Source organism: Neolamprologus multifasciatus, chromosome 13, assembly GCF_963576455.1.
Source record: "Neolamprologus multifasciatus chromosome 13, fNeoMul1.2, whole genome shotgun sequence".
Lineage (NCBI taxonomy): Eukaryota > Metazoa > Chordata > Actinopteri > Cichliformes > Cichlidae > Neolamprologus > Neolamprologus multifasciatus.
Genome location: NC_140451.1, coordinates 12188921 through 12207769, shown reverse-complemented (window position 1 = coordinate 12207769; position 18849 = coordinate 12188921). Strand labels below are relative to the sequence as shown.

The 18849-nt window shown below is 45.4% G+C and overlaps 1 protein-coding gene across 2 annotated transcripts in view; it reads right to left on the bottom strand.

Moving 5' to 3' along the window:
• Positions 1-2566: 2566 nt before the first annotated feature.
• Positions 2567-18849, bottom strand: part of arid4b (AT-rich interaction domain 4B) — a 35433-nt gene continuing 19150 nt past the window's right edge. The window contains exons 6-24 of one of the 2 annotated variants that reach the window (XM_085182140.1): positions 17664-17743; positions 17430-17521; positions 15373-15514; positions 14105-14184; positions 11702-11778; positions 10918-11066; positions 10735-10807; positions 10457-10551; positions 10264-10361; positions 9883-10081; positions 9541-9746; positions 7142-7324; positions 5994-6078; positions 5700-5895; positions 4359-5576; positions 4091-4201; positions 3675-3899; positions 3444-3590; positions 2567-3289 (exon numbers count right to left, since the gene is read on the bottom strand). In XM_085182140.1, the coding sequence (XP_085038266.1) occupies positions 3138-3289; positions 3444-3590; positions 3675-3899; positions 4091-4201; positions 4359-5576; positions 5700-5895; positions 5994-6078; positions 7142-7324; positions 9541-9746; positions 9883-10081; positions 10264-10361; positions 10457-10551; positions 10735-10807; positions 10918-11066; positions 11702-11778; positions 14105-14184; positions 15373-15514; positions 17430-17521; positions 17664-17743 (3608 nt within the window). In that variant the 3' untranslated portion in view covers positions 2567-3137. The remainder of the gene's footprint in view (positions 3290-3443; positions 3591-3674; positions 3900-4090; positions 4202-4358; positions 5577-5699; positions 5896-5993; positions 6079-7141; positions 7325-9540; positions 9747-9882; positions 10082-10263; positions 10362-10456; positions 10552-10734; positions 10808-10917; positions 11067-11701; positions 11779-14104; positions 14185-15372; positions 15515-17429; positions 17522-17663; positions 17744-18849) is intronic. The other variant, XM_085182141.1, reaches the window with a different exon arrangement.

Below are 18849 nucleotides of genomic sequence, written 5' to 3'. Positions count from 1 at the left end.
TTTATTTAACAAAAATTAGACCAAGAGGAAAAACTAAGCACACCCCTATAACAGAACCACCTCTGTATGACTTTATCAGTTTCTCACATCTTTGTGGAGGAATTTTCACTTACTCTTTTTTATAAAGTTGCTTCAGATGGTTGAGGTTTGCCGGCATTGATTTATGCACAGATCTCTTATCTCACCGCAGCATTCCACTGCAGCACCTTCATCATTTTGTTTTTTTAAGCTATTCTGTTGTAGATTTGCTTCTGTATTTGGAATCATTGTCCTGTTGCATGAAATTTTGGCCAAGCTTTAGCTGTCGGACAGATGGCCTCACATTTGGCTCTAGAATACTTTGGTATACAGAGGTCTTTGTGGTCGACTAACTGCAACATGCCCACGTCCTGTAGCTGCAAAACAAGCCCTAATCATCACCCCTCCACCAGCCACCATGCTTGACAATTAGTATGAGGGGGTTGTGCTGATGTGTAGTTTGGTTTATAACAAACATGGTGCTGGGTATTATGGTCTGATGTATCTACTTTGGTCTTGTCTGCTCTGAGGGCATTGTTCCAGAAATCTTGTGGTTTGTTCAGGTGCACATTTTTAAACCAACACTGCTGCCATGTTCTTTTTGGGGAGGAAAGGCTTTCTCTGGAGACAAAACACATGATACTTGTCCAGTCTTTTTCTAATTGTGCTGTCATAAACCTGGGGTGAATTTCCTGGGATGCCCACTCTAGTAGTTTTTATCTTTCTCGCTGTAGAGCGATTGGCTTCATATTGTTTGGACGCTGCCTTAAAAGCCTTTCCAAATTGACGGGCAGGTTCCCTAAAATGATTGCTGATGTCTTTCCTTGTTGCCGTTATGCTAACACACCGCTGAATGCTGCAGACTGGCAAACTGCCAAAACCTCTGCTTTGATAGAAGTGATAACAGTTGCTGGTCAAAGTGCTTCAAAGACTTGACTACTTTCCACCACTGATGCAAGAGACACACCGAGTACTTCACAAACTATGGCATTTATTTCAAACAGAGGCTTCTGCTTTGCTTACATTTTTACAATAAATTACACAATGACCATCCTCAGATGAGCCTAATAAATACTATTGAGCATTTTTCAATAAGCTCCGTTACTTTCTGTTGATCTATGACACAGACTTTTTCCTGTATACAAGTTCGTACAGCTTTAGCTTTAGGCCATGTACAGGTTGGAAAATAGTTCAGCCACATCCGAAAACCACCATTCTTCTCTCACAAGCACAAGCTATAGAAAAACAAAAGACACAAAGAAAAACTGGATAAAAACTAAAGCAAACATGAAATTAGATAAAGACTCAAAACTGATGAGAAAGGGTAAACAGAACAACATTAAATGAGCTCAAATAAATTGAGAACAAGAAAGAGGACAAAAAAACAAAAATGGAACATGCTGCAACCCTCAGTTATTTACACTCAAACTACAGTTAAAACCATAAAACTGTCTGTACAGAAAAGTACATGTTATTAACAGTGCAAGATATTAAATAGCTCGACTCAAAACACTTCTCAATATACAAATTTATAACAAAAGCATACAGTTACATACAAGTGCCGAACAAAATGTAACTTCCGGTTATCATACAGTAGGGGGGTCTATACAAAGGAAACACTGGAGATGTCTTCAGAAATGTATACATGTACGTCACCTTATCATATAAATGCACATTTACAATATCTCTACCTTTATTCTGGTCATAGTACAAGAAACAGAGTCAAACTTTTTTTTTTTCTTTTCTTTTGGTAGGGATGAGTGTGAGAAGCAGGCATGTCGTGCCAATAAAGTGTGCGTCATTTCGATGAAGTAAAAATGTACTTAATTAAATAAATTCATGTAGGTGGAAACACTGAAAACGTGGAGTTCGGCTTTGATTGTGTGTGTTCTGACTTTTGACTCGATCTGGTTGCAGATATGCAACATCAACATCAGTGAAGCTGATGCAACTGAAGTGGGGGGATTGAAAAAAAATGGAGGATGGAAACATAACGAAAAAAAGCAGATGGGCTTTTAAAAAGGCTGATGAACTGATTTAATGCATCCATTGCATTCGCCAACCTCCATCATTGCACATTTTAGACTGTTACCTCAACAGTAATCTGTGGATGAGTATTCAGTAGTAGATTTGCAGGTGATCCAACACAGGAGCTCTGCTTTTACAATTACCGTAATAATCCTAATACACTGATAACATCCCGTCGTTACCTGCCAAGACTTAGCCCTTCACTGCCCGCTCACTCGCTCACTCACAGCGTTCTGCAGTCTTTTATATGGGACACGTTGTTCCAGCTAACGCTCTGATCTGAGAAGAGGATCAGGAAAAGAAAGTACTGTCCGTTTCTCAAAGTGCCCCCGCGGAGAACAACAACAACAAGAAAAAAAAAAAAAAAGGCACTACAGTATCATTCCTTATGATCCACTGAGGCCATCAGCGGACATACGATGGTGCTGAAACCTTATCCATCACCACCTACTTGATTCAGACCATGTACAGGAGCGATTGCCTGTACATGGGGAGGGCAACCCCATCCACATGAAGGTCCTTTTTATTTTTATTTTTTTTAATGAAACAGAGAGAAACATAGCAAAGTGACCTTTCCTATGCCCTTAATGCCAATGTGGCAGCGTTTCTCCTCCAGATTTCCAGAAATAACATGGCGAGCACCATGTTGGGCTACGAGGACAGATGACAGATGGTCTTCACTGGAAATCATCCCTTTGCAATACAACTTTATCAAATGGAAACAATTATTGCTTGCAAAAACAATTCTTTTAAATGTTCAATTAAGTAAAGCACAAAAGTCAAATCTGTATATATGTTGGGTTTAGTTTTTTTGGACAAATTTCACCCGCCCCACCCCTACTCAATCGTCATAAAAGTGCACTTAAGTGCCATTAGCTTGCCGAGAAAACAGTTGTCAGTAAAAAATAGTGCTTGTTTCTTCTGTTTTGTTTTGTTTTTTTGTGGTTTTTTTGTCTCTGGTCTGGTTTTTGTGCCCCGTAGTTACAGTATATGGGTCGACTTTTTCATCCTGTTGAAAGGGAATTGGGGCGCTGACCCCAGGGTGCTGGTTAAGTGCTTCGTGCGGTGTGGCTCCTTGCTGGGTCGTCCTGTCACCTGCACTCCACTGAAACCCCGGAGTTCTGAGATGAGGACGATGAGGACGATACCGGAGGGTCTGCCAGCGTCAGCATGACTGCCGCTGTGAGCGAGCTGGAGGACGGTGAGGAGGAGGAGGATGAGGAGGAGGAAGCGGCCACTGTGCCTGCAGAGCAGAAGCAGTGATTGGTTAAGCTGATTAAAAAAAAAAAAAAAGATGCGACAGTGACTTCCTGTTTTACTCCTCTTGCTTTAATGGAGAACCAAATTTAGTAAATAACATGTTAGTTATTATTTCAGGCAATAAAGAGCTGACTCACTTTCCCGTTCCTTCTTCTTCATGCGTTTTCGTCGTCTGTCGATAGAGGCGACCTCAGACTTGAGGGAGAGGTAGTGATTCCTGATGTCCTGAAGTTTCTCCTGAAGAAACGAGATCCTCTCCAGGCTGGTCATCTTCTCCAGATCAGCTGAGAGGACCCAAAATGAAAGGATAGGTTCACAAGAAGCACTAAAGAGCTGACAAGCATAAACCAAATGGATTGGATACTCACACATCTGGAAACTCCACTTGTACACCCGCGGCGATCTTCCGTGGTTATCCCGGTGCTGTGCATGGTCTGCATCACCCTGCTTGTGGTATTTATGGCTCGAAGGGGGAGATCGCCCGTGACATTTGGGCGAAGTGGCAGCCTTCAGCTCCGATGGGTTGTTTTTAGAGGCAGTTGATTTGGCAGTGCCCTCAACAACAGACTGGTCCTCGCTGTCACTGCTGTTGGCTGAAGAAAAATAGGAAAAAGAAAGAAAATGCAGTGAACAGGAAACGCCTCATTTCCTCTCCTACCTGGAATCTGTTACATGATGCCTGCAAATGGGTTAATAAATGAAACGGAGACACATGAAAGCAGTGCTGGCGCTGAAAATGAGAGCGTTAGCGGGTGTCATCATTTCCACCCACAGCTCTTCTTACCTGTTTTCCTATTCTTTTTGGGAGGCACACCGAGGCTCTTGCGGTTTGGCTTGTGTTTCTTTGTTGCGCTGCCAGTCTGTGATTCTTTCTGCCGCTTCTGACTCGCAGACGCTACAAAAGAAAACAGCGAGAAGACGGTGAGGGAATAGGCGGACTGTGAAATGAGTAGTCAGCCTCTGTTTCTTCAGTATTGCATCCTGAATAAAAATAATGAGTTGTGTCACTGAAAAATAAACCTGTTAAAATAGATTTTTGCTGCCACTCGTACCTTTGGACTTCTGTTCGCTCTCCTGCTGGCTGCTGTTGCTCAGCTCGAGGCTGCAGCTGCTGCTGCTGTTGCACGAGAGGCTGACGTCGAACACCTTTGAGGGGGAACTGGCCCCTTCGTCCTGCAGCTCTCCTCCTAGACTCTCCACCTCCACTGTGCTGCTATCTGTCTCGCTGCGCCCGCCCGTCACCTCCTCCTGTACTGGCCCTGTGGGAAGAGCGTCCGAAACCGGCTCTGAAGGCAAGGCAGTGGGTATGGATGGGGGCGGGGAGGAAGGCTGCGCTTGACCAGACTCTTCCATGGCGCTGCCTCCTCCTCCCGATGGGGACTCCGGCGTCGTCGGTGGCGTGTTGAGTACAGAGTTGCTCCCGCTGCTCGGGAACTCCCGGAGCTTCTCGGTCTCCATCTGTTCCTGCGAGGTGTCGTCCTCGCCTCTCGTGTCCTGCTCGACGCTCGGCTCTTCCATACACGAGGACACCGGTGGGGGAGGAGAGTTTGCGGCCTCCGTGTCCGAATCAGAGAATAACTCCTTGAGAGTCTTCTTTGGCCACTGGGCCTGGATGCTGGACCACACGTCTTTTTGTCCTTTAGGGCGAACGGCGGGCCTTTCCTCTACATTCCCAGAAACTTTGGCTCTCTTTTCAGGAATCTCCCAGAAGCCTCCTTGTCTGCTGGTTTTGCTTTTCTCCTTCATTCCGTTGTACTTCTTGGTCGGTGACCCCTTGGTTTTGGGGCGGGTTCGCTCACTTTCCTCAGGCTGAGCCTCGGCCACAGCTGCACCCTCATCATCTGAACTGCTGCTAGATGAGGCCCCCCTCTCCTCTCCAGGAGCGGCTGCTCTCTCCTCCGCTCTCATCGGAGAACCCGCAGGTAGCCAGTCAGCACTCCTGGTGTTCCTGGTCTTAGCTTTGGATTGACCTTTTGGAGTCCTCTCTGCTACGCTGTCAGCTTTCCTCTTCCTCGTGCTCGCCTCTCCCTCCAACTCTGGTTGGCTTCTGCGCTTTCCGGCATCTGGGCTCTCCACACTCACGGTGTCCTGGGTCTTTCCCGTGACAGGACAGGGTTTGGATCCTTCGGACGGGGCTCCGCCTTCCCAGCGCTCTGGAATTTGCGGTGGCTCTGGTTGGCCTTTTCTGAGACGGCTCCCTGGCTGATCCTCTTCGTTATGCTCTCCCTCCTCAGCTTCATGCTCGCTTTCATCCGTGGACACCTCGGAGGCTGAAGCAAATAGAACAAAGCTATATTAGGTTGTTAAAAAGACAAAACAACACACATCAGAGTGACACGGTCCTAATCTGCTGCAAGTGTGCATGACCACTACAGGCTAATGAGTGTTGCTACCTTGCAGCCCATTGAGGATAGAAGTAATTTCTATAGCCTTGACTGGAGACTGCTGAGGCCCTTTGTCCTCACCCTCGTCCATCTTGGAAAAGACGTCCTGGCTCAGGCCACACTTGGAGCGCGGGACACGGTTAGCGTTGGACGAAGGGCCGAGGACCTCCCTGTCATCGAGCCTCTCCAAATTGTCTTGCATTTTCTGCCAGAAGTCAACATAAGTCAGTCAGCCTTTCTCTTCAAGACACCAAACCGGGATTTTAAGACTTAATTAAAGTCACCGGCTCTCCAAAGTCATACCTTTATTTTTTTACGGTGCTTTATTTTTGGTACATTCTTATTGGCGGGTCGCACAATCTTGTCTGCTTTGATCCACTCATCATATCTATAAAAAAAAAACCAAAAGAAAAAGAAAGAAAGAAGAAAAAAATAGGAAAAAAATCAAGTACAAAGACGAGAAAGAGTTTCATCATTTAGGACTTTGAAGAAGGAGCTGTGAAATATTCTCTCACACCACCCACCACCACACAGACGCTTCTACTGTCTGACCCCGACATATTGCTGTGACACAGTAAGCCTCAACAGCAAGAGAAGAAATCCCATGGTGTTATGTGGAAAAAAAGACACAACCTTTTTACGATGAAGAAAGAAACAAGATAGAACACCGACCACCACACAAATCATATTCAGTAGAATTCACACAATACCGAGGAAGTGGGTCGTATGAGGAGGAGGGGAGGGGGGATGGAAGAAAAAAGTTTCACAACATCACACACAACAGACACAATGCAGAGAACATCCCACTGTCTTTTATAGAGTGCTAGAGGACCACACAACAACATTGAGACGATGAAATGCCGATTGCACTAGTTAACCTCTGTGTCATGGTACCCTAACACTCTACTCAACACTGCGTTTAACCCTGACCCGCTGGGGAGGGGGGAGAGGGTTGAGAGGTAGAGGTGAGTGTAGCAGCACTTAGGTTGGCCATTCAGTGTTAGCTCACATTCAAATATCACATTGAAGGATTGGAAGTTTTTGTTTGATTGTTAAAAGACTTCAAATTGGTTAAAAAAAAAAGAAATAAAAAAAATCAGGCTGTCTGTAGATCTGTTTGAGAGACAGACAGCTGGGGGACAGACAGACAGGGGATTTTGGTCAAAACTGAGAGAGAGGAAGCTGAGGAGTGAATCCGCATCAACCCGATACTCAGTTGTGTTTCTGCCACTAGATGGCCCAGTGCTCTCCATAATCAGAGTGCTGACCATGGCACTGGTTCACACGAAGCAGAATTGTGAGGAAGGGTTACTGCTGCAGGGACACCCACGTAGGCGGTGATCCCATGAGTTAAGAGATGGATTTTTAAAAATTTATTTTTTTGGTCTGTTTTCTTTTGAATTAGGGTGAAAATAGACGTTTAGGTGATTTCTCCCCAGGTCCTGTCTTACCTGACGTTCCAGCCACAGTAGTGCACCAGGTAGAGCACCTCTCCCCCCTCCACGTCTGCCTCTTTCACAGTGGCCTCGTACGTCTTCAGATTGCGGCCTCGCCCATACCTCACCTGCACCTTCATCCCCGGGGGGTAACACTCAAACTCCTCCCCTTCCTCCCCCTCCTGACTGCTGTCATCCCTGCAAGAAAAACAGTTCAGCACTTCCTGGCCCTAGGCTATAACACCACAAAAACCACCACCCTCACCCATCCACCCCCAACTCGCTGCCTGCTGCTATAACAAGCCTGTTTTCTAGTCTATTTGCTCCACCCTTGCCTTTCCCTGTCCCATTACAACACTACACCTTCACCTGCACAGAAACATAAGCTGCCTTAGCTCTAGTCCAGCTGCATCATTAATAGAAAAGCCAGTCAAAGAACAGTACATGAAGTGTTTCAGCAAAAAACAAAACAAAACACATCATTCTTTATTCTTTCATAGTAAAAATTAATGATGATAAGAAATCACACTACTGTTATGCTGTCTAACCCCACACACACACACACACAGGGGATTCTCATTCACCCTCGTACGCACGCTGTAAAGAAACAAAGCAGCCACAAGAAGGAGCTAGAGGGAAACAATCAGGAGATATAGGGGTGGTGCAGGGGTGTCAGTAAGTGTTTTAGGCGCCAGGGGGCCTCGTGGGGTGGGTTAAGCATGGCAAAGCGCAACGGGACAGGCAACGCAGCAACTTAAAGCGAGGCTACAGCACTGAGAGGAAGCACAGCTGCGAGGTCCTAGTCGGCCCGCTGCGACAAACAACATCTACAGCACAGCACGCCTCACAGTCCCTCCCAAACGTAGCTCCTCAGAACGTGCAGACGGGCTTATTTCCAGGAGCCGACTGATTTTTAAAAACATTTCCACCGCAGATTGAAAAATAAATAAAACACACAAATATCACGTAGATTAAGACTCGGCTTGCTCAAAATGAGCACAATTCAACTGCAGTGCTCATCATTATGAATAAAAGCCAAAAGGTCAACAGTCCAAGTGAACTTTTCAGCAAAGCCGTTGAGAAGGCTTCATCGTAAAAATAAGCACCTGTCCAGCAAGAACTCAACAATAACTCATCAATGTCCCCTACTAATGCATCGCTTTCTCGTTTAAGCTCACAGTAAGCTAGTTTCAGTGGCTACACGCCGTCTGTGCTGATGCTGGAATGAAAACGTGACCCTGACACAACACCGGTCTGTTCCAGTTTACAGCCTGTAAACATCAAACAGGTTTGATATGATCAGAAAAGCTCAGATCAGATCAGCCTGCGGCTTGTCCACTGAGTGCATCTGTAAACTCGTAATCTGCAAGGACGTTGATCCTGACAAAGCCGAAGGATCAAGGAGACTTCTGACTGTCATAGAGGTCACAAGTGGTCTTCTATCAGCAGGTACCTGTGGCCATGGTTGGTATAAACTACAGATAACCTCCTCATAACGTGCAGGAATTTTGCAGTCCTTCAATCAGACACAGAGACTCAGTAAACCAAGAAACTGTTTTCTAGCTTTCAGCAGTCCAAACAATACAACTGTACATCTGTCACTGTGGACGTTGAACAAACAGGTCTGAGCTGGACAGACGGCGCTAATCACAGGAAGCAACAGGGAAAATGCGACTGCTGAGGCCAAACTGTACAACAATCCATTTACCAACACTCAGAGTTTTCCTCTAAAAGCATCTCAAGCACTGTATATATAAAGATATATACATATCTCACAACTGGAGGGTTAATGCATCTATGACAACATTCACACACATGGAACATTTAAATAAAGCTGAACACTGAAAGCCAAAAAGATGAGAGAAAAGACAGGAAAAGGGTGGCAGAGAGAGAGAGAGATCAGGAAAGGGCAGGAATCAAGAAGAGCACGGCCATGTTGTGCACTGAGTGAGAGAGGCTCGGCATGGTCAAACAATCCCAGCGAGCGAGAGACAGCGAGAAAGCACAGCATGACATGCCAGGTGAAAGGTAGCAGTCAGGCTTTGGTGCTCTAAGATGTCTCTGCCAGCCGATGTCGACTAAGCAACAAGGAATAATAATAGCACAAAGGGCAGTGGATAAGAGCTTAGTTAGAGGAGAGAGAGAGGAGAGCGCGCCTCTCTCTGGTTAGCAGGTAAGAGTATACGGCGTATTAGTACTTTTAAGGTCAGAAGGATCACTGCTCCTCATCTGCTAATGGTGTTCTAGCATCGTGCTGCCACCAAGGAAAGCAAATACCTCGAGTCCTTTTTCATTCTTATTTTGCTTTCACATGGAATAGTTTTACCATGCAGGAGCTCACGTTTGTGCCCTGACCATACGTTTTGTTTTTTAAGCAACTGTGGAGGAGGGAGCATCCCCTTCAGTGAACCTACCCAGAGTTGTCCTTGCTCTCCTGCTCCTCATCGTGCTCCTCCTTCATGTCGTCGGCTCCGAGGCGAGCCGTCGACGAGCCCTCGTCGGCGTCGGCTTTGTGCGGACCGTCCTCTTCTTCGTCATCGCCATCGTTTCCGCCCTCTTTCCCCTCGGTTTTTGATGTTTCGGATTCCGTTTTACTCGGGGTCGAATCAGGTTTCTCGTCCTGTGAGAGAAGGACGCTTTATTATTGTGAAGGTTATAGACTGAGAACCGCCACAGACATGATGCTTTATTATGAGAAACATGGGAGGTGTGCAGAAATTCCTCTAAAATAACAGACAGCACTCGGGATAATGCACCTTGCAGATAACGGGCTGTGTGCTGCAAGGTTCTCCGTCCACTTGGGCTTTCTGCTCTTCGGAGACTGATGACGTAGAAGCCGTTTTCCCTGCCTCCCCCTCAGGTTTCGCCTCCCCCTTGGTCCCCTGCTTCAAAGGGAGGTCCATTTTGAATGTGATGGCAGTGGAGGTGCAGTATTCCTCAAATCCGTATAAGTACCTGCGTGATGAGACATTCAACACATCCAATAAGATTTTCCAGAGTTTAATCTTACTGCTCCAAAGCGTGCGCACGCCGACACACCTGCGCCGCTCAGAGTTAATCACACAAAGATGAAGAGCAAGTCGATTGGAGGATTTTGCATTTTGAAAGCTTTCGAGCTTTGGAGTGTCTGTACGTACTTGCGGTAAGCACATTTGACGTTGTAGCCAGCAGCTGAGTTGAGCACGGGGATTCCCAAATCCTGATAGACTTGCTTCCAAACAGAACCGCTCTCAATCTGCTCAACGAGGGAGACAAAATTCAGAGAGAGTCGACACCAAACGAAACGAGAGCGACATCAAACTGCTCTCAGGGGCGGGCAGTAGCACTCACATTGTCAAAACCTCCCAGTTTGTGCACCAGCCTGTAGAGCTTGAACAGGTTGAGGTTCCTGTAGCCCAGAACCGGCCGCTTGTTAATGGGAGTCCCTGAAGAGGAGAAGCAGAAGGCACAGGTGGATGTGGTGAGAAAAGCAGCACAACATGTTTGTCTGCTGGAGAAAATTATGATTTTCTTTTTAATAGGGGAAAAAAAAAAAGACAAAATTCACAACCTGTCTCACAAATGAAAATAAACCTCAAACATCACACTGGTCCCTGCCCTGCTCTCACCTCTGTCTTCCATGAACTTGTAGAGTTGCTGCAGGAAGTTCTCCCTCTCCTCGGGGAACGGCTCCACCTCCTCCTGCAGACAGGAAACAAGACAGTTTGGCATCTCTCTTTTTAAAAAAAAAAAAAAAAAAAAAATCTGGGAGGTTGTAGGATAAGAGGATAAGTGCGCTCTGCTGTCTCTACCTCCTCCTCTTCACCACTCGCATCCTCCTCCTGCTCCTCCTCTTCGTCGTCATCATCCTCTTCGCTGCTGGAACTTTCCTCTTTCACTTCTGTCTTCCAGATGCTGGGCACAACCAGCTGCCTCTGGAACTCCAGGGCTGCGTCCAGCGCTGAAAGAGCGGATTAATCGAACCTCGTAAACACTTCTTGGAGCTGTGCGTGCATCACACATGCTCAAAAGACACACTTATACCTTTAAAAATGTGTTCTACACTATATACAACAATAACAATAATACGCCCACATAAAAGCTACAGTATAAAAAAGACCAGGAACTCTGGAAGCATGAAAACCTGCCAGTGTTTGCACAGTGACGCACAGCAGCTGAAGCATCCAGCCACAGTGTCACAGGTGGGTTTTAGCAGTATCTAACCACCTCGGCAGATGCTTGTTTTACGCTTTTGTAACGCGGAAAATATCACAGTTGTGAGTCAACCACCTGTGAATATCAAGACGGGGACAATACAAAGCTGTTTGCTAAGTGCAATTACGAGAGTACGAGCTCAGCGGTGGAAGAAAATTTGAATAAAATGAAAAATAATGTAGTACTTTTATAAAAAAAGTTTAGTGAGGACTTTAAAAATAGACTGCAGAGTGACAGGAGCTCTCCACCGCTGCGTTCTCTCCAGAACATAAACAAAACTTCTCTGGTCTTCCACTCTGCGAGTGTTTTCTGCCAAGTGTGTCAGCGTACAGCGTACAGCTCTGCTGCGCACCACTTCTGTAGCACCGACTTCAAACTCACCGGGTTTGAGGCTCGCATCAGCTTTTGGAGGGCAGCTGCTGTCGAACTCACGGACGTCCTTCTGTAGCACCATGTAACTGCAAAAAATAAATAAAAATATAGCAACTCTGATTGAAAAGGTTAACAGAATGTGTGGAAAATGTACAAAATGCTGCCAAAAAAAAAAAGTTTTCTTAAAACAACAAAGTCCAAACAGCTCAGAGCTCTACCGTATAGTCTTATTCATTAAAACAACCTTACAGCTGTGCGCCAATCAAAGCCTCCAAAAACCTGAGCGGTCACAGACTACTTTCTTACAGCATCCCTAAAGCGGCTGGGCACAGTCAGCTGCTGGCGATTTGGCAGACACACGGATCAGTGAAGCTTGTAAGCTGAAAGCAGTCAGAGGCTTGGCTGGTGAGCAATGTGAGACGATTTGCTGTGGTATCTGTAGGCAGCTGAGCAGATCCAATGACTAGATTTGTCATGGAGTGAAATTTTAAAGAAACAAGTGTATAAAAGCTAAACGGCCTCACACTGAGAGAACGGCTCGGTTTCCTGGCATTTCCTTAGATAATCACTACAAACACTGCACTGACAACGACACCTGTCTGTAACTCGGAGAAACCACGTGCAGGTTTGTTTAGCTGACGTTTAAAACCCACTCACGCTCATTACACTGTCTTTTTGTGTTGCAGGTTAAAAAACACAGACAAGTTTGCAAGCTGGCTAAATGGGGAAAAAAAGTGGAAACAGGAAAGACTTGTCAGATCTGGTTACTGTAGTAACAGTGGAAACAGTAAAACCACTTCCTGACAACTCCCGCCTCACCCCTGGATCTGACCTTCCTTTCCCTCAAAATGTTTTCCAAGCCATTGTTTTTTTTTTTTGAAAATGGTTATTAGTAACAATACACAACTCTCCTGAGGAAAGCGAACACACTGACCCCGGGTGCTGTGCGGGAGAGGTCATGTGGCCTATGGATGTAAACCCCTTGTTCAAAAAACAAACCACACCAGACTGATAATAGCTGAGAAGAGCTTGTCAGAAAAGATAAAAAGTGGAATAATAAACAGTGACAAGTGTGTGCAGAAGAATGGAAAGGCACTTGAAAGCAGTAAAAGAGCTAAAGGAAATCACGCAGCACTGCAGCGACAGAGAGGATGCACACTCAGCAATCAAATGTGCGTAAAATGTGTTTTCTTATGTCTCGCTACTACACTCTAAAAATGCTATGCGTAACAATAATGATACACATGTTGGAAATTTTGCTTCATGCATATGAGAGCAAACCAATTGGAGGTGGAAACAAACTGAAAAATCTCATTACAATCATATAGGTTTTCCTCCTCCTTTCATTTGCTGTTTTTTGCAATCTCACCTGGATGCACAGTAGCGCTTTCAGTGACTTAAATCAAATAGCTGCAGAGCAGAAAGAAAAAGTACTCCAATGCGATTCCACTTGCAAACAAAAAAAAAAACACCACACAGGTTTTTCACAGGGTGCCCTCGGTCAGAGAGGAAATACTTCACAGCCGTACAACTTCCAGCTCGTCTCCGATTTATCATTCTTTATCTTATCCCTTTCATCAGCTCTACCTTTAACCGAGTGATAAGACTTCCTGTGCTGCATATTTGTCTTCAGCCGCAGATTAAGGAGGTCATGCCGGCGACTCGCTCAGGATTCCTTTTGAAGCAAGTGTATTTAGTCATTGCGGGAATTCAAACAGACAGGAAAGTAGTCTTTGGAGCGGGCGAACAAGCGCCAGATTAATTTATGCTGAGTGTGGGCTATGTTTCTACCCACTTGAAGAAAGGCTGCAGTAACACAACCGCCAGCTGAGTGCACACTCTTGACAGGACTTATTTCTTTCTTTACCACAGACAAAACAATCTGGCTGTGTGGTTCCACGCCGAAGGCAGGCTGCAGGGAAGCTACACTACCTCTCCACTCCAGTAACTGACAGCCTCAGGAAAAATAAAATAACAATAGGCGATGCTGCTGAGGAAGGCTGTGTGCTTGAGGCCTATATGAGCCTATATTCCTCTAATCAATGGAGATTTGAATTCATTCATCAAACACACGCACAATTACTTAGTCGAGAAATACAAATGTTATCTGACAGAGCCACAATGGCCGTACTTTATTAGTATTAAATGGTTAGTGTGCAAATTGACTTACAAACAAAAATGAATCAAGAACAACTTATATAAATGATCAAGGGCCAGCGCAAAGCATCTGCACGCCACAGCTTTACTACCTCTTAGTTTTGTGGCCGACTAGCAGCCCAAGTTCCCTCTGTCTCACTTTTCATTGATTGCATCATAAATTATGCTGGATAAGCTACTAATAATGATTAGTGCAGAAGCAGCTTAACACAACAGAATGTAAATGTGGCTTTTGGCGAATTATTAATGACTCACAATTTTCCATCCTTGAACGAGCGCACAAAGACGTTGTCCTTCTTCACGGTCATGTCTTCATGGCAGTCGGGGGAGATGACCTTGTTGCACAGAAACAAGAGAAAGTCAGAAAAAGGTCACGTGAGGTGGTGCTGAGGCAATAAAAAGAAGAAGAATAGGGGAGGGGTGGGGGTGTATCAGAGAATGACTTAATGACTAAAGTGGTTTCAGCAAAAGGGCACACTGATTGATTACAAAATGTGCTGCCTATGATACAAAATCAAACTAGCAGGAGAGGTGAAGCGCGAGAGATGACGAGGGGTGGGCACCCGCCAGCATCATTAGCAGCTGGAGCTGAGGAGGAGGACTAACGTGAGGGCTGCTACTCCTGCCTGGGGTCTAACCCAAAGGAAGCAGCGCATTTCCAGCAGGCCTGCGTACACTCGGGCTCATGGGATTGGATGCTTTCACTTCAGGTCCATGACTCACGCCTGCTGTGTGATTTCGAGCTCTGTCACATACGCTCACACGTGCACGCTCGTGTCTTAGAACTTTTACATAACAAGGCCACCCAAAAGAGCCCCTGTCTATCACAGCCGCGCATCATCTGTTGCACGAGACAGCTGCCAGTGTACCTACTCCACCCCTCTGCCATATGGTTGCAGTGTAAACAATGACAGGCTACTGTGCAGTGCACTTCTCTCAACTGTCACAAGGAGGCAGCATGGAGCTCAGTCAGTAGCAAGCCAAGAACAACAAATCCTGGAGGCGGGGCCCCTGCTGACTACACAGTAAAAGGGACAGCTTTCCCCACCCTCTCCTATTCTGCCAGTTCTACTTGTAACACTTACACAAACAAACAAGGCCTGTCACTATTTCATTGTGCGCTAACGGTGACTGAGAGTTACAGCTGGGTGGATGGAAATGGATAGGCAAAGACTGAAGACATCAAACTGATGTCTGTCTGACATTTCGCACACATCATGGAAAACAAGTCGGGGTTTTTTTCTTCTGCAAAATAAGACTCGAGCTCTTTTTCGTCCTTCAAGTCAGAACATGAAGTCTGTCTGGCTATGAAATGTTATTACATGCATATTACAGCATTTGATGGAAGGCAAATTCTAGCACAATAACATAATCCTGCTGAGTGCTGAGGTTACATAAGCAGGCATTTTGATGAAACTGCATAATGCCGTGACTTCACTGGAAGCCCGGCAGCAGCAGCAGCCCCCGTTCCTCCACAGCGATGCTGCAGAGAGCAGCAAAGGAAGGAAAGCTTATCAGCTCACCAGAGCAGGATACCACGTAGTCTTCTTTTTGTCCCCGGTGGGAACCCCTTCCACGCAGACCACCTTGCCGAACAGGTCTTCATTCTGCCGCTGATCGCTCTCCTCCTCTTCACTGGAGGATGAGGACAACTCCTCCTCTTGACTGTGGGAGGAAGGGAGACTTTGCTCAATGGACTTCGCTACAGAACAGCACAGCGAGCATTCATATATTACACCATTTACACCGTTTTACCTTCATGACACGAATTCAAGTGAGAGCTGCTGTTGATTTTAAAAGCCACTTAGCAAAAATGCCAAACATTCCTAAGTAAAGAATCTGATTCTGAGTATTTGCTGCTTTTCTCTGTGTTATGCAATATAATATAATAAAGAGGCGCCGTGAATGGTCGTATTACATTTATATTTCAGTTACAGAAAACTGCGTGTCTCTCGTGTTTCTGATAACCAAGTCATCATTTAACTGCTCCTCAAATTTAAAACAACACCTCCACCAGTCTCCACCTAACAATCCATCATTGTCTTATCATGTAGCACAGTGAGACATAAGGTTGCCTCTACTGATGAGCTCACTCATTAGGATCGGTGGGTAAAAAGGAGCCGGCTCGCTGTGTGCCGTCTGACAGTCTTCCTGATGCTCGGGCAGAGCCCTGACAGATAGCCTCGTCTCTGAGTGATCATGGAGGAAGCACCGAGAGGCAAACAGACCCTGCTTTTCTCTTTTTATGGCTCACGGGGCCAGCTCTGAGCACAGCTCTATGTACATATACACACACGCAGCATTTGGCACCACTCAAGAGCAGTAAATCAGCCAGGCTGCTACTATTACAACAACAACAACAACAACTAAGCTGTGAATCAAAGTCACAAAGAAAACACTAACTCTTCAATGAGGCACAGACTATTATTCATTTAGGGGGGAAAAAATTAACGTTTTCTCCACTTGTAAAGACTGATGTCGCAGGGATTGCTTTACAGTTGTCGTTGCTTTTAAAGGCAGCAATTTAAATAAACACATTCTGAGATACACTCGCTTTTTCCTGTTGGAGGAGACGATTGATGGCACTCTTACCACCAAACAACACGGGTAACAGCTCTCCGTATGCTCCTTAAAAAACAAAGTAAAATAAGCCTTAAAGCAACCTAAAAATATCATTAATTAACAGCTCCTCTACTTCTTGGCATGGTCAGTGACTCCTTTTCTGTCGTCTGGCAAACTCACAGCTACATAAACTTATTTCCTCTGTTTCCTGTGTTTATTTCCAACAAGTCAAGCTATACACCCCCCCCCCTTTTTTTTTAAACAACAACTTAAAAGCAGGCCTTGTGGCTGCTATCTTTACAGAGCAGCCAATCCCTGCAGTTCAAAAGCTGAAACACTATTAGTGCACACTAAAGAAACAAAAGGTCCGAGGTGCTAATGTGCAGCTGGGACCGCTCCGAGTCAATATTGCATCAATGCTTAGAGTAATATTGACTTCTCTGGGCGCCATTAGCAAGAGAATAAGATTATCTAGCCAAGTGTCCTCTTTATACCAGAGAGGAGCTACGAATATACCCAGCACCAAAAAAAAAAGAAAGAAAAAAAGAAGAAGAAGACCCTCAGCAGTTCCTATTCCCCCGATGAAAACTGTGCCGTCTCCCAGGAGCAGGGACATCAGAGCATAAAACACTCACTGCAACATTAGACTCAAAGCAGGGAAAATTAAATAAATAATTTTTTAAAAAGATAACGTTCAGCAGGACTGTGCCACGCTCATTCTGCCTCTCCAGCAAGCATGCGCACACACTCAGGGAGCCCGCTATGATTAAGGAGCTGGAGGAGGCGAGCAGGCTCTCTCTCCTTCCAGGCCTCGGGGGCTCTTTATGAGGGGATGGAGATGAGAGTAAATCTTTCATTTCAACTGCTGTCAGCACACTTAGAGCAGGGCGAGCCTGTTTCTGATGGCGGAGGATCGGAACAGAAAATACCTTCCCACTGGCATCACAGGCCTCTGATAAAATTAAGCTAAATATGAGCGCTGCGGGACTGAGCACAGAGACCCGTGGACAATACTCACATCGGGTTTGATCGCCGACCGCGGTTCCCCTTCTTGCCGATGACGGGTGTGCCGAAGTGCTCGGGGTTGGTGAGAGGGAGTCGGTCAAGTGTCTGCGGTGGAGAGAACACAACCGGACAAAAAGGTTTACCCTCTATTCGTACACTTATAATAATTTATACACAAAATGAGCTTCATTTCCCCAGAAAGCAGACTTGAGGCTGTTATGGGACTGAGGGGCAGTGCGATACTTGCCTCGCTCTCCGCAAAGTGACGCGCTCCTTTCAGGCAGAGGGAGGAACGCCTCAGGGTCTTCTCATCGCCGTCATCAAACACTGCGGAGATAAAAGACCAACTATCAGACTGCGAGCCCACCGGTACCCCCGCGCCCACACAAAAACAAACTCAAGCACAGACAGACTCCTGCCTCAGTTACAAAATGCCATCGCACCTCAGATATACTGCAAACAAATGATGCTCGTCTTTTAAGACTCATACATTCTCCAGCAGGCAGCCACGGTTACTTTCAGCTCACAGATTTACTCGAGCTTCAAGGACCCTCTGCTACACAGAGCTGAGTAAACAGCAAAATAAAGACGTGAGGTGAAGCGTCTCAATTTAATTCATATCTCTCTGATATTTTATCCATAAATGAGCAGCCATTTGTAAAATGCGCTCACACGTGAAACAGCACTAAATCTAACATTAAATTTAATAATAATGACCTCAAGGACTCTTAAAACAGTCTCTTGGATCGCAAAGACAAACCCTGGGTTGTTCATTGTTCAAACGTACTTGTAGACAATAATGAGGGGAACACTTGAGGTAACTTCAACAGTGAGTTATGTTTTTGTTTTCCCCACCAGCGAATGAAAAGAATGAAAATGTGCCGAGATGAGTGTTTTCAAGGCGCAGAAAACCCCCACGGGTGCTCTTAAGTGACGAGCAGCTGCCGAGAGACTGGAAAGCTTTGCAGCAAGTCTATATGCTGTGTACTCTGGATTATCCAACAATGTAACTGTGTACTCTTGACAGACTCGCAATTACAAACTGTGGGCACAAAAAAACAAAAACAAACACCAACACCAAATCTGTTCAGTTAGAACATTTTACATAGATTTTTGAGGTTCTCACCACCCTGTCATATTTATTTTGAACTTTTTATAGAGCAAATGATTGATATCACACTTCATCGCCCTACATGTACCATCACCAGCATTTCTCACTTGCTATCTTGTGTTATATTACAGTGATTCCCATCTTTTTGGCCCACAGTGTTCTTCTGGTTGATCTCCAATACCCTCAGCATGACACCACTGGACATCCAGATGTGTTCATTTGACTGTATTTGAAATCACTGGTGTTAAGATTAGTTTAAACTTCATGCATTCACACATGGATACTCTAAATTATCCATTGTTTTAGCTAACTATATACTAAT